Source organism: Ursus americanus, chromosome 7 (genome assembly GCF_024610735.1).
Source record: "Ursus americanus isolate L20-20 chromosome 7, mUrsAme1.1.p, whole genome shotgun sequence".
NCBI lineage: Eukaryota > Metazoa > Chordata > Mammalia > Carnivora > Ursidae > Ursus > Ursus americanus.
Window position 1 is genome coordinate 65,316,451 of NC_142133.1, and position 15,829 is coordinate 65,332,279.

At 46.6% G+C, this 15,829-nt stretch overlaps 1 protein-coding gene and 1 pseudogene across 1 annotated transcript; one reads left to right on the plus strand and one right to left on the minus strand.

Annotated features, from left to right (window-relative positions):
• Positions 1-2,256: 2,256 nt before the first annotated feature.
• On the minus strand, positions 2,257-6,576 carry LOC123799724 (small nuclear ribonucleoprotein-associated protein B pseudogene; annotated as a pseudogene).
• A 7,223-nt stretch (positions 6,577-13,799) lies between these two features.
• PRR30 (proline rich 30) lies at positions 13,800-15,469 on the plus strand. Its single transcript, XM_045808897.2, has one exon. It carries the CDS (start codon positions 14,144-14,146, stop codon positions 15,344-15,346), a length of 1,203 nt encoding a protein of 400 aa, XP_045664853.2. The 5' UTR covers positions 13,800-14,143; the 3' UTR covers positions 15,347-15,469.
• Positions 15,470-15,829: the final 360 nt, after the last annotated feature.

A 15,829-nucleotide genomic window follows, 5' to 3' on the forward strand; every position in this document is an offset into this window, starting at 1 on the left:
GTATTCTCTTATTTATTTCTCAGAACAACCTTATAAGAAAAAAGAGACGCTTATGTCCTGGTTTTACAGATGGGAAACGGGGATCGGGAGGTGACACAGCTATAAGTGATGGGGGTGGGGTGAGAGCCCAGGCAGCCAGCTAGACTTGGAAGGCTGCCCCCCAGCCTATGCCGTTCTGCCGTGGGTGGGTCACTCACATGTCTGTCCCCATACTGGACGTGAGGTCTTCGAAGGCAAGGACCAGCTGCATCTCTGCCCCACACAGCTTGCCAGGAGGAGTCAGGCTGAAGGAACAGCAAATGGGCCCTAGTAGCCCCTGCCTGTCCTCAGGTTCCAACCTCTTCTTGCAGCACAATCCATCTGAGGTGTCCCTCGTCCGCCCATCTTGAACTCCAGGGGAGACAAAGTAAGGAAAGAGAAAGGACAGAAAGGACAGAAGAGTAAAAGCGTCTGTACAGAGAGTGAGAGAGAACCGCAGCCAACCAGAGGGAGAGGAAACAGGAAGACAAGGAAAATCCACCTGAAAGGCCGTCGGTAAGGAAGTGACCACACACGTTCTGGTATCTCCATGCTACGGAATGATGCGCCGTCACGAAAAGCAGACAGACCTCTGTAGAGTGACATGAAAATAACTCTCCAAGACTCATGGTTACGTGAGAAAAACCAAGCTGTCGATCGATATGCATGATAAAATCCCAGCCGGGATCAAACCCACCAAACACCAAGAGCTGTAAGCGCGAAGGTTTAAGTGTTTCTATGAATGTGTCGGAACTAGATAAAAAAGATGCACATCACGGGGTTTGTTTTGTTTGTTTTACTCTGGATGCCGAGAATCAGGCATTCGCCTGGGTCTGTGTACCCCGTGGCCTTCAGAACCGCCGGGCCTCCGGTTGGCTTCCCTCCCTCCCTCCCTTCCACCTTTTATCCCGTTCCCACTCTTCTTCCCTATCACCATTTCGAAGTATTTAATGTACACTCTTGCTAGTCTGTGTGGTCGTTTTCAGATATGTGCACCAATTCTCTGATACTTCTCTCTTCAAAAGGTGGCGCCTCATCCCCGTCCCCGTGAGTGTGGGCCAGGCTTAGCACTGGGCTCCTCACAGATAAAACGTGACAGGGGCTCCTGGGTGGCTCAGTGGGTTAAATGTTGGTTAAATGTCTTTCTCCGGCTCAGGACCCTGGAGTCCCTCGTAGGGCTCTGCACTCAGCAGGGAGCCTGCTTCTCCCTCTCCCTCTGCCCCTCCCCCCCCACGCTCTCTCTCGCTCACATTCTCTCAAATGAATAAAGGAAACCTTAAAAAAAAGTCAAAACAAAACGTGGCAGCAGTGTCAGCGTGCAGTTTCTGGAACTAGGTTGTAAAAGACTCTGTAGCTTCCTCCTGGGATCCCTTGGTCCTCTGGCTCTAGGGGAAGCCACAGCTGTCATGAAGGCGTCGGGTCCTGCTGAGGGGAGGCCCAGGTGTGAGGAAGGGAGCTTCTCACCAACAGCCCGCAATCACCTGCCACCATGGGAGTCACCACCTCAGAATGCCACCCCCCCCCGTGCCACCCCCCCTTCAGCCTTCAGAAGACTGCAGCCCTGGTCAACAGTTTGAGTGCGACTCAGGAGTGTCCCCGAGAGCCAGAGTCACCCAGCTACGCTGCCCTCAGCCATAGACCTTCTGACCCACAGAAGCTACAGGAGGCAACACATGTTTATTGTTGTTTAAGTTTGGGCTGATTTGTTAAGCAGCCGTAGAGAGCTCATGCAACATGTGTTACTCAATCCTGTGCATCATTGTATGAATAAAGTTAAAATTCATTAAAATGATAATGCATTTTATATTATCAGTATATAATACAGTATTAAGTAGGTAGTAGGTATTGTACGATAAGCTTCACTGTTACTGCTTCCATTCAATCCTATGTGGGCTTTTTGTTTGTTTCATAATATTCTCTTTTTTTTTTTAAATTTTATTTATTTATTTGACAGAGAGAGAGAGACAGCCAGCGAGAGAGGGAACACAAGCAGGGGGAGTGGGAGAGGAAGAAGCAGGCTCCTAGCGGAGAAGCCTGATGTGGGGCTCGATCCCATAACGCCGGGATCACGCCCTGAGCCGAAGACAGACGCTTAATGACTGAGCCACCCAGGCACCCCTGTTTCATAATATTCTTAAGAGCTTATTATAAACTAGTTTCACAGGCCACAAGAAAGTAAAAGGACTATGTACAGCCTTTCGGGAAATAGGCAGGGAGCTGGTAAGGGTCAAGATGAGTCTAGGGCCTTGGTGGGCGTACTCCTGGGGGAGAGGCCTTCACTTCTGGGGTGGGAGGAGGGTGCCTGCATCTCTGGAGGGGGCGTGCCCATTGGAGTTGCTCATCCAGAGGGATCCCCACCGGGGGACCCATGGGAGGCCTCAGGCCAGGTGGCGAGCCCATCATGTCTGGAGGGGGCACCCCTTAGCCCATAGATGGGGGAACACCCCCATGGCCAGATGGATACTGGGTTGGGACCCCCCTGCAGTCCTGGCTGTGGCAGCAGCTGCAGAGGCCGCAATAATGTCTCTTCCTTGTGGGGTCATCACCTGTTGGGGTGGCCCACCAACCTCCCAAGTCCTGCAGGATCCTGGGGCCCTGGAACACCAGCTGGGACTCTTGTGCCAGCAGCTCTGCTGATCTGGGGGCCCCCCACAGCTCAGCAAGTGGCCATGCCAGTATCTTTGGGAGGAGGTCCCTCTACTGTCATTGAGACCAGGTTCCCCACTGGGTTAACTGACCGAGTATTGCCAGAGTGCCATCCAGAGCGGCGGCAGAGTCTGCACGTCCAAGAGCCCTGCTCAGGGCCCTCAGCCCCACGTGCTCAACACCACCTGGTATCAACCAGATTCCCAGTTTTGTGGTAGGATAGCTATAAAGGGCTGCTTTAATTTGCCTTTATCCGGTAACTGACAAGCTCAAGCATCCTTTGTGTGTGGCACTTGGTGGGAGATTGCATTTCATTTTTCTCCATATAGGGAGACTGTTTTCCCAACATCACCTGCTGAACAGTCCATTCTGTCTCCCTGCTCAGGTGCAGCTCCCACTTTATCATATAATAAGTTCCCATATTTATTCATTGGTCAATTTCTGAGTTCTCTATTCCGTCCTGCTGATCTTTTTGTCTGTGTTTGAGCTAATAGCACACGGCTTTTATTGTTATGACTTTGTAGCATGTCTTATTATTTGGTAGGATAAAGCTCCCCTCTTTCCTCCTATTTTTCAAGGTTGGCTTCATTATTTCTGGACCCTTATTTTTCCATTTAGATTCTAGAGAAAGTTCATTGGGTTCCTAGAAAGTTCAACTGCAATTTTGATTGGGATTTTATTGAATACATGGGTTGATTTGGGGAGAATTGCCATCTTTATACTTTTGAGTCAAACATTCCAAGAACATGAAATGTCTCTCATTTTATTTTAAATATCTTTTATATCCTTTATTAATTGCAGAATTTACTCCATGAATGTCTATGTATTCTTGCCTCAGTGAAATAGTTTACAGTTTTGTTGAACTAAGTAGTTCATAGTTTTTATTGCTTTTGCAAATGCTCTTATTATATTTTCTTTCCTAGTTAATGATGGCTGCTATACAGAAATGCTAGCAAATTTTTAAAGTTTGTCTTGAGGGGTGCCTGGGTGGCGGCTCGGTCGGTTAAGTGTCTGCCTTTGGCTCAGGTCATGATCTCCGGGTCCTGGGATCGAGCCCCGCATCCTGCTTCTCCCTTTCCCTCTGTCTGCCACTCCCCCTGCTTGTGTTCCCTCTCTCTCAAACGAATAAGTAAAATCTTTTAAAAAAAGATCCTGTTTACTAAATAAATAAATAAATAAATAAATAAATTCGTTTTGAATCCAGCAACCTTGCTGAACTTTCTTAGTCTTAAAACTCTGTTGCTTTCACTGGTTTTTCTAAGTAGATTAAAAAAAAATCACAATTGTATTTCTTCCTTTCCAATTTTTATACTTGCTTCTTTTTCTTTCCTTAGAGCATTGACTTGTGCTTTTGATACTGTGTTAGCCACAAGTAATGCTAGCAGGCACCCTTTCCTCCCTGTGTAGAATGTATCTAGAATTTCTCCACTAGGTGTAATATTTGCTGTAGGCTTTTGATATATAACCTTTACCAAGTTAAGGAAGTATCCGTCTAGTCCTTGTTTGCTAAGAGGTTTTCGGTGTGTTTTTCAAATCGTAAGTAGATGCAAAACTTGATCAAATGCTTTTTCTGCATCAACTGAGATACAGTCATGATTTTCCTCCCTCAGTCTATTAATATGTTAAATTATTTTGTTGTATTTTCTGATACTAAATCTTGCTTGAGTTCCTGTGATAAATCCCATCTGCTTGTGATTAGTTTTTTTTTCTTTTTAAATACACTCTCTGATTCATATAGTTAATATGTTGTTTAGGATTTTTACAGCCATCTTGTAAGTGAAATGAGAGTCTAGTTTTCTTCTCTTTCACTGTCATTATTTGGCTTTGGGATCGAGGTTACACTAACCTCATAAAATGAGCTGGGGAGCTCTCACTCTTCTACTTTCTGGAACAACTTTTTACATAAGATAGAAATTAACCCTTCTTTGAAGTCTGGTAAAACTGACCTGTAAAACCACCGGGCCTAGTTTTCCTTTGGTGAAGAGAGGAAGAAATGTTAACTTTCACCTCAATTTCTTTGGTTTCTTATTGATGGATTGAAGTGCCTTGTTTCTTCTTATCAATACTTAATATTTTATATTTTTCTATGAATTTAGCCATTTCATTCAGGAATTTAGTGTACGAAATACTCTTAGAAATATGTCTCCAAGGAAATGAGAAGAAAACAGAAGTCCTCTTCAGCAGAAATTTTCTTTCAAAAACGTCCGCATTTCTCAGCCTTGAGAAGAACAGTGTAGAACTCTGAGAATGGCCAGGCAGTTTGCCCAGGAACAACACTTGGCCCACAAAAATGGTCATGGCCTTGGATCTCTGGTAAAACCCAAAGTTCCAGTGACTCTAAAAGGCCAACAGTTCTGTGGCTGGACTGGCAAGATTAAAATTGATTTAGGGCGCTTGGGTGGCTCAGTCAGTTAAGTGTCCAACTCTAGATTTTGGCTCAGGTCATGATCTTAAGGTTGTGAGATCAAGCCCCGAGTTGGGCTCCCTGCTGAGCATGGTACCTGCTTAAAGAGTCTCTCTCTCCCTCTCCCTCTGCCCAACCCCTGCCCCTGCTCACGCGCACTCTCTCTCTCTCTCTCAAAAAAAGAGCAAGCATGTCTATGGGAAGTACAGCCCCTTTGGGGGCAGACATTGTTCTAATCTTGCGAGAACTGCCTATCAGGACCTCAGGACAGAAGAATGGCATTTTGAAGGATAGAGCAAAAATATATTTTTCAGACATAACACAACTGTCTTTTGTCCTCCCATATATATGTTAGCTACCTGGATGGTAGTAGATGCCAACCTTTCGGTGATGAGCTAAAAGTCAGCAGGGGCTCCCATCCCAAGATCCTCAGACCAGGTTCAAAAAGCCACCCACAGAAAATTCTAGGGAGCTCATTGGACAGTCCAGAGTTTCTTGCATTCTAACCATCCGTGAGATGAGGAGTGGCCCATGGAATGAATGGTGGATATTCCTAGGCTTTTAGTTCAATATTCTTTCTTAAAAGTCATTAAGTTGTTGCTAAGACAGACGTCTCCCAGAAGCTTCCATCTGAAATTTAATCAGGTCAGTGCCAAAGTCAGACTTATAGAGGAATCCATGGAAACCCTTCCAGTTGGTAAATGTGTAGTATCTCTTTCCTTCTGTAAGAACTTACCTATCAGAGAAGAAGGGAGATCTGACTCCAACTTTTCTGAGCCTTGGCAGGACACAGAGTAGGAAGGAAGAAAGTATTGAAGCCACACTCAGAGCCATGTGGAAAGAGATCTTCTTGTGCCAAGTGCCTTTTCAGAGTTAGGTGACCTGGACACCCTTGGGGAGCTCCGCTACCTGAAGGCTCAGTCCTCAGAAGGACCACAAGGTCATGGTCAGATGAACCTGGGACTCTCAGGCTATCACCTCGGTGTTGCATCCACAGCAGGGATGTTGGTGTATAAAGGAAAACTTACACAGTGAACAACAGTGTGGTGAACCAGGAGAGAGTAAGACTGATGTACAAGGAGGGGCACTTCCCAGGCCAGAAGGTGCAGAGGCCATTTCTAGCATTCCACCATCTTCAAGCTGATCTCCAAGGCAGTGGGGTTCTGCATGGTGAAACTCGTCTCCAGGGCACAGCTCCAGTCCATGCTGTGCCTGGCTATCTCCGTGGCACGGTACTACCTGTATGAATGTGTGTGGGTGGCTCTTTGAAGCGGAACTTGGTCGCCACTTTATGCTTCCTCTTCAGCAGCTAGGCCACGGACACACCAGGGCAGGCTCTGCCACACTGTTCTGGGTGGGCTTCGTGGAACACGCAGGCAGCAGATGGGTGAAGGCCCAGCTTCTCTATCATGTATTGGCTTTTGAATTTGGTCTGGGATCTCTAGTTCTTGGGTTGAACACAAACATGGTCCCAGGAACTTGTCCAGCTCGTGGAAGTTGGGCCTCATGGCTGCTCCGTTGGCCTCTAGTGCTGATGACAGGTTCTCCTCTTCCTGGGTTTTGTTTCAGCACGGCACCATCAGCCCCCCTATCACAGGCTACTTACGGCAAGAGCCCAGGCACAGCCGCATTTGGCTGTCAAGAAGGTCTAGAGAGGAAGTGGATGTAGGGTAGGAGTATCTTCCCCTCAGAACTTGAGCCCCATCTCTCAGGAGCTGTTATTTACACTTGGAACAATGACCTCTTGGATACTGATTGAAGTCCCTTTGAAAAAGAAGTGCCTGACAAGCTCAAGATCCTTCTGCTAGGCGGTGGGGCCAATGGGAGGTGATAAGAAGAGCAGCCTTGGTGGGGCGCCTGGGTGGCACAGTCATTAAGCGTCTGCCTTTGGCTCAGGGCGTGATCCCGGCGTTCTGGGATCAAGCCCCACATCAGGCTTCTCCGCTAGGAGCCTGCTTCTTCCTCTCCCACTCCCCCTGCTTGTGTTCCCTCTCTTGCTGGCTGTCTCTCTCTGTCAAATAAATCAATAAAATCTTTAAAATAAAAAAAAAAAAAAGAAGAGCAGCCTTGGGGGCGCCTGGGTGGCTCAGTCGTTAAGCGTCTGCCTTTGGCTCAGGGCGTGATCCCCACGTCGGGCTCCTCCGCTGGGAGCCTGCTTCTTCTTCTCCCACTCCCCCTGCTTGTGTTTCCTCTCTCGCTGACTGTCCCTCTGTCAAATAAATAAAAATAAAATCTTTTTAAAAAATAAAAAAAAAAAAGAAGAGCAGCCTTCTTCCTCCCCTTCTAGAATAGTCACTCAAACTTCTCCTGGTACCTCAAGCATTATAGAAGTGCCCTACAAGTTTCACTACTACTATGGGAACCCTCTTTTCTTATTTTTAAATCAATCTCTACTATGTCTCTAGATACTTTCTCTTTTTTTTGTTGTTCTGTATTATATTTACACCCAGCTCTCTTTTTGTTCTTAATAAGTGTTACCAGAAGTATGCTTAGCTTATTTATCTTTTCAAGGACCAGACTTTCTTATTTTAATACTCTGTATGGTAAAAAAAAAATTATTTCTAAAAAATTGTGACATAACATAAAATGTACCATTTTAACCATTTTAAGTATACAGTTCAGTGGTATTAAGTACATTCACACTGTTGTGCAAACATGACTGTCATCCATTCACAGGACATTTGTTATCTTGTAAAACTGAAAACTTTTAAAAATTTACTTACTTATTTATTTATTTATTTATTTATATTAGAGAGTGTGAGAGAGAGCATGAGCCCGGGGGGCAGGGGTGGGGGGATGGGAAGGGACAGAGGGAGAGGGAGAAGCAGACTCCCCGCTGAGCAGAAAACCCAACGAGGGGCTCGATCAACGGGTCCCGGGACCATGACCTGAGCTGAAGCCAGAGGCTTAACCAACTGAGCCACCCAGGCACCCCAAAACTGAAATTCTATACTCATTAAACAATAACTTCCCATTCTCCCTACCCCTGGCTCCTGGCAACCACCATTGAACTTTCTGTCTCTATGAATCTGACTATTCTAAGAGCCTCATAGGGGTAGAATCTTACAGTATTTGTCCTTTTGTGACTGGTTGATTTCACTTTGCACATCCACGAGGTTCATCCGTGTTGCAGCCTGTGTCAGAATGTCCTTCCTCTTTAAGGCTGAATAATATTCCGTCGTATGGTTATACACATTCTGTTTATCCATTCATCGGTCAGTGGACATTTTGGGTTGTTCCTATCTTTTAGCTACTGCGAATAATGCTGCTGTGAACAAGGGTGTCCAAGTATCTCTTCGAGACCCTGCTTTCGGTTCTTTTGGGTACACACCCAGAAGTGAAACTGCTGTGTCATGTGGTAATTCTATTTTTAAGTTTTGAAGGAACTGCTCTACTGTTTTCCATCGTAGCTGCACCATTTTACATTCCCACCGGCAGTGCACAGGGGTTCCAATTTCTCCACACCCTTGCCAACGCTTGTTATTTTCTGGTCTCTGTGTTGTAATTGCCATACTGGTGAGTGTGATTCTATCGTATTTTAAGTGTCAATTTCATTAATTTTTAGCCTTCTCATTTTTTATTTTCTTCCTTCTCATTTCTTCACTTTTCCCCTAGTGTTCATTTTTCCAGCTTCTTGAAAGGAAAGCTTGGTTGGCTTATCTTAAAGGTTATTGTGTTTTGCTAAATGACAAGAGGAACAATGGAACAAGAAGAATCATTTTAAGTGTATTTTAGCACCTAATAACACAGCCTCAAAAGTATATCCAGTGACAACTGACAGAAATGAGAAACAGATGAATCAATGAAGAGCTGATCTTTACATACCCCTTTTAGTAACCGATAGACTACATAGAGATCCCTAAGCCAAGATACTGAATGATAGTTAATAAACTCAAGATATTAGCTATATCCAAAATATAGGACAAACAGTGAATATCCCTGGAGAGAGTAAAAATTGGAAGACAGTCAAGGCTAATTTTTAAATTTTATCTGTATACTTCTGTATCGTTTGGATTTTTTCATAAAGATTTTATTTATTTGAGAGAGAGCGAGCACACAAGAGAGCAAGAAAGAGCACGAGCGGGGTGGGGGTGGGGCTGTAGGGGCAGAGGGAGAGGGACAAGCAGACCCCAGCTGAGCAGGGAGCCTGATATGGGGCTTGATTCCAGGATCCCAGGATCCCAGGATCCCAGGATCATGACCCAAGTTGAAGGCAGATGCTTAACCTACAGCCACCCAGGCGCCCCTGTTTGGATTTTGTACAGTGGAATTTATTTGTGTATTATTTGTATACTTCAAATAACAATAAGAGATAAAAGGCAAAAAAAAGCAATAGTGATTCAACTGTCTGGCTCACATTTTTCCACCACCATACTTAGTCAAAACCTTGATGAAATCAAAATATGCAGGGAGGGGCACCTGGCTGGCTCAGTCAGAAAAGGCTGAAGCTCTTGATCTCCGAGTTGTGAGTTCGAGCCCCATTTTGGGTGTAGAGATTACTTATATAAATAAACTTTTATTTTTAAATTTTTAAAAGATTTTAGTTATTTATTAGAGAGAGAGCAAGCAAGGGAGGGGGGAGAGAGAGAGAGAGAGAGAGAGAGAGAGAGAGAGAGAGAATCTCCAGCAGACTTCACACTGAGCATGGAGCCAGATCCCACGACCCTGACATGAGGACCAGAGCCGAAATCAAGAGTCTGATGCTCAACTGACTGAGCCACCCAGGGACCCCAAATAAATAAACTTAAAAATATATATATAGGGATTATTACAATTCCCAAATTATAAAACTCATTTACAAAGTAGAAAATAAAAATAATGTGGGAAAATACATGTAGTAAGTACTTAAGGACTATATTTAGGTACAAGCACTTGGGGATAAGGTACATTGCATTGCTGAAAGGCAAAAGCAATTCACCTGGGGTCAAAGCACAGGTATGTAGATTTCAGTTCCCATCTAGCAAGTCTCCTTAGTAGCCGGTTTGAGAGAATGTGTCAATCCACTTTGGAAGAGTAAGAAGCGAAGGGTCATAGAGGCAAATCCAGTCATACTCACCCCAGCACTGTACAGAAAAGGTAGAACTTTGCCCAACATTATTTGAATATTTCTATTGATGCGAATGAAACCAAATCTCTTAGCTTGGTGTCATTAGGCAATGAATTCATTAATTTGCTCAACTTCCCTTCTTCTGAGACCAAGCATCAAACATCTTTCTGACTCCCAGGCAGGTCTAGCTCCATGATTTGAGAATACTGATGATATTGAAAGCAATAAGTCAGTCCCTGCAACTATGATTTCTCATGGTAGATCAATGAGGTGGATTCTGCACATTTTTTCTCCCCAAATTCCTAGACTGTAGAGAGAGAATATGTGAATTATTACCCGTTTATGTGAGCTACTTTTTAAAAATTGGCATTCTGGCACTTACTTTAGGCTGTTGTGTTTTAGTTGGCATGGTCAAGAGCACATTTCTTGTCCAGGAAAGTAAAAGTCCAGATATAATTGTTTCCCCAATGACATAGCATACACGCCACTTCCAGATGGCCCTTACTTTCCTTGAACCAAGCACCTTACAAGTTACTTTACTAGAACCAACTCTGGCCCTTGTGATCATCAGTTTCCTTTCTAAGAGCTCATATACATTCTGTTTAATAATCCGGTTAAATTTTTTCCTACCAAGCAACTAGAAACCAATTTGAGATCCTAGAATTTGTCTTTTTCCCCTTTCTTAATATATATTAATATTATATATTATGTATATATTAATATATATACTGATCTGCAGTTAACTGACATCTCTCTTATGACTTCTCCATGAATACTCAAGGTAGTTCTGCAAACAGCCCCTTCCTACTCTATCATATGTGCAACTCAAACAGAAAAGAGAAGAAAAAAGTGCCAAGGTCAAATTTATTTTCAATTTACCCATTCATTCACCTATCTTCTTAAGAAACATGTGCAGGTTTCTGGAAAGAGTATGCTATTTGGCATTTGAAAGAAATAAAACACGGTGTTCATGCCTAGGATTGGAGAAGTGAAGAGTGGGAAGAGTGTGTGGTGGATGATACCTGTAATAGGAAACAACTAGAAAACTCAAACAAGTTCATTACAATATCACATTTCCAACTTGGACGCCAAGTGCTTAGAGAACCTCTACTCAGTTGGTCAATAAAGTTTTACTAAGCATAGAGTAATTAACACAAACTAAGGGTGAGATTGGTTAGTGAAAATTGAAAGTATTATACAAATTTTTGTTTGAACAGCAATCTTCAAATTGGGATCCTCATACCCCTAGGGAAATGTGAACATTTTCCAAAAGGACTCTAGGTCCAAGAGGGTGACCAATTGTCCCAGTTTATCTAGAACTGTCTTGGTTTTAGCACTAAAAGTGTCATGTCCCAGGAAGCCCCTCAGTCCTGGAGGCCGGATCTCAACTTACCTATTTCCTCCTCCCTAACACTGATGTGCCCGAGATTTTGCCTCGTTTTCCTTTCCCACCACCCACCTTTTCATAAGTGCCCTTCTCCTTCTTTCACTTTATACAAGCCATGACTCTTACTCTTTCCTAAATCTATTATGACTTGCCCTGGACTGAAAAAACCTCCAGAGCACCTGAAAAAAAAAAAAAAAGGCAATTAGATATATATTTTTTAAATAATTTATTTATTTATTTGAGAGTGAGAGAGAGCATGAGCAGGGGGTGGGGGAGAGGCAGAGGGACAAGGAGACTCCCCGTTGAGCAGGGAGCCCGACATGGGCCTCGATCCCAGGACCCTGAGATCATGACCAGAACTGAAGGCAGATGCTTAACTGATTGAGCCACCTGGGTGCCCTGACAATTAGAAATATTGATATGGGCACAGCCTCCTTTAATATAGGCATCATAGCCTCTTGGAAGGGCATCTCATCTTTCTGTCATTGTGATGGTTAATTTCATGTGTAAACTTGACTGGGCCATGGGGTACCCATACATTTAGTTAAACATTATTTTGGGTGTGTCTGTGAGGGTGTTTCGGATGAGATTAATGTCCGAATTGGTAAACGGAGTGGGAAAGCAGCTTGCCTCCCCGATGCGGGTGAGCCTCATCCAATCATCGAAGGCCTGAATAGAACAAAAAGGCAGAATAAGGGAGAATTCACTCTCGCTGCCTGATTATCTTCAAGCTGGGGCCTCATTTTTCTTTTGCCTTTGGACTCAGATTTGGAGCCGAACTGACACCATCAGCTTTCCTCGTTCTCAGGCCTTTGGACTTGGGCCGGAACTATGCCATTAGCTCTCCTGGTATCCAGCTTGCTGACTGCAGACCTTCGGACTTCTCAGCCTCCATAGATACATGAGCCAATTTTTATAATAAATCTCTATCCATCTGTCTATCTATCTCTATACATAAATACACACAACCGTATGTCAATAAGAATAGATAACTTAAATGAAACAGATACTTTTTTGAAAAGACGCCGATAGGATATATCTATAACTACCATTGATCTGTCTGGATATAGACACCATCAAAAAGAAGAATGTGCTTAGATATAAGTGATAGTTGCACAACCTGTGAGTAAACTAGAAAACAGTGAGCTGCACACTTTAAATGTGTGGGTTGTATGGTGTGTACATTATACCTCACTAGAGCTCTTGAGAAAGTAGCTATGAAAACATAGAAGTATATCCCAAGGGTGGAAATGGTATAATGAGCCACTGCTCAGAAAGCAAAAGAAAACAGGGCTTTGAAGAGAAAGCCCAGCTGAGAGAGGCCTAGGGTTGGAGAGAACCCCGGATGTAGGAGGCAGTGGGAACTGTGAAGTATATGGGCAGAGAGGAGGGGGAAGGTTAGGTCCCAACAGGGAGACTGAGTGCCCCAAAGCATTTTGTCTGCTTTAGTTTTGTCAAGGGCCAGCCTTTGGATGGTCTCTGAGAGAATGTCCTAGAGCCCTGAGGGGGAGGAGAGTGTATTATGTCAGCACCTGACCTTTATGACATAGGCACTAGATGCCAGGGAGAGCTGCCCCCAGGGAATGGGGCTCCCAGCTCCCAAGGGGGGCGGCAACGCCGCCCCGTAGACTAAGTTCAGTCTCCCAGAAGTTTTCACCAGCTGGTCCCGCTGTTGCTGTTGCTGCTGCTGGTCCTGCTGCTGGGCGCACTGAGGGCCCGGCTGAGCCAGAGGACATCAGCATCAGGGGTGACAAGGAGTCAGGGAAACCGGAGGGGCAGGAAACCAGGATGCTCGTAGACTCCCTGACTCGGGTTTAGGGGAGCAGAAATCTGTAACAGAAGACCTCCTCCTGGCTGAAGGACCACCGAGGGTAAGGTTCAGACAGAAATCTGGGTCAGAGTGAGTTTAGGGTGACAGAGGTGGGGACAGAGGGGCTGTATCTGCCATTTTGTGACTGTTCCTCTCTCTCAGCCAGGTTCCTCATTGCTGAAGGGCCTTGTGAAACACAGCTCAGAGGAACCCTCATTGGTAAGAACTCAGAGCACCAGAACAGCCCGATTTCTAGTCCCATCTCAGGGGCCATCCTCAAGCCCCCTCCTCTGACTCCATTCTACCTCCCCACCCTCATTCTTCTCCTCCTCATCTCTCACCTTCCCTGGAGCATTTTGCCAGCTCTTCTGACCCCAAAGGTGACATGTATTCAGGGTCTTGGTAAATTGGTCTTCAGAGCCGGAAGTGGACCAATTCTCCCAATATCTTAGATTCTGTTTCTTTCTCTACAGGTCCCATGGGCTGTGTCTTCCTCCCGAGCCCAGCCAGATAATTGCTGCTGGGCCTCAGCTCCCAAGAGGCAGCTCTGATTCTCCATCCCTAGACATCCCTCATCAATGGCTGACTGCAAAGTGAGAGGCCAAGTTTAGACCCAAGCTCCCGCCCAAACGTTCAGAGAGCCTAGTGCTACGGGGCTGGGTGTCTCCTTGTCCTGCCACCAACAGCTGTACCAACACCTGACTGGAGTCACACTTGGACACAGAAGGCCCTGATTTCTCAGCCAGGTCTGGCCTCAGAGATACTGGTCCTGATTCTGCCGGGTCTCTCGTCTCTGGTCTTGAGGCTCCAGTCCCTTCTGAATTCAAGGCAATGTTGCCTCAAAACAAGAACCAGGTGCTGCTACAGAACACAGCGCCCCCTGGGCGCCCCCCTCTGGGCCCCTCACAACTTGTGGACTCCCCACCCAGCCACCTACAGCCTCTGCCTCCCCAGAGACCAACCCCTTGCACCCTTCCCCCACGGTCCCACTCTCCTGGCTCCGGTTTCTACTCTTCTGACTCAAATTCTGACTTTATCCTACACCCTTACTCTTCCTCTCTCCCAAGTTCCCCCAGTTTCTTTCATCAGAATTACCTCTCTCTTTCCCTTCCACCCTCTTCCTCTCCCTCCCACCGGCTATACCCCTCCCCTACTCATACTCATTCCTCCTCTCCCTCTCAGCTCCAGAACACCTCTCTTCCCCACTCTCATTGCCAGTCTCCTTCCCCCCCAGGAGACTGCCTTAGCTCCACTGTCACTTCCCTGACCCCCAGCCTACCTTCTGGTGGGGTCCACTCAAACAGGCAGACATGGCCCTGGCATCAGTACGGGGACACCGGGTCCCCTGGGATGGTGGGAGAATGCGTGGCAAGCGAGAGGGACCCTGCAGAGTTCAGGGACCCAGGAGCCCTGGCCCAGGCCCTGGTGGTCCACCTGGGGCACCGCCGCATTGCACACGACCTGCGGCTCCTGCTTTTGCAGCGCCTGTGGCTAGGCAGAACTGGCCAGGCCCCAGTTGTAGAATATCCTATATGCCTGGTGTGCCTCAAGCCCCGCAGCCCCTCTTGCCCCATCCCCAGGTACAGGACTGGACCCCGGCTGCTTGCCTTCCCCCAGCTGCTGCCCTGTGCACAGGGCCAGGAATCCGGACCGCTCCGCATAGGCATTGGTTTTGGCCTCCGCCTGCCTCGGGGCCAGGCCAGGGCCTTGCATCTGTTGCCAGAAAGAAGGCCAGAGGAAGCAGGGCCTCAGCGCAAGGCTGCTCAGGCCCGTGGATATCAAACCCGGGCATCCCAGGCTCCAGCCGCTCCAGCACCAGCGGCTCAGGTGCCGGCAGATCCAGCCCGGGGAACACCCTCCTCCCGGATGGCGAGTCTCAGATCTACAGGCCTTCAATCACCAAACTCTATGCGCTTTTCAGGGCCTCTACCTCAGGCACCCAAACAGGCCACTGTCTCCCCGAAACCCAGGCCTTCCTCTGCGCCCAAGAGGCCTGCCTCTCCAGAGCCCATTCTCCGAAAGTCACCACCCTAGTTCCAGAGCCGAGGAGGCTCTCTGGAGCACCTCCTCTGAACCCCACCGCCCCCACCAGGCCCCAGATCTTGGGGAGCCCCTGAGACACCCTGAAGGGCTGGCTGGCAGGAGGTCAGGTGTGTTCTCCAGCCTTGAACCCTGGGAGCCCCTTATGGAGTCTGCTGTCTCCTGGCTGAAGAGGATGAAGGGCAACTTAGATCCCATTCGGCCTGTAGCGTGTCAATAAAGCCGGACCCCGCAAAGCTTGTGTTGGTGTCTGATGTGGAAATGTTCGTGTTTGGAGTGAACAGGAAAGACTTCTTGAGATGTCTTTGGTGCAAAAAGGTGGTTTTATTAAAGCGCGGGGACGGGACCCATCGGCAGAAAGAGCTGCACTGGAGTTGTGAGGGGTGGCTGATTATATACTTTCAGGTTGGGAGGTTAGGGATAGCCTAAGTCTCCAAGGAATTTTGGAAGCAAGGTTTCCAGGACCTGGAGAGGGCT

Bases quoted from the DNA above. Each gene is read 5' to 3' on its own strand.
- PRR30 (XM_045808897.2), top strand. From the start codon at position 14,144: ATGTTGCCTCAAAACAAGAACCAGGTGCTGCTACAGAACACAGCGCCC.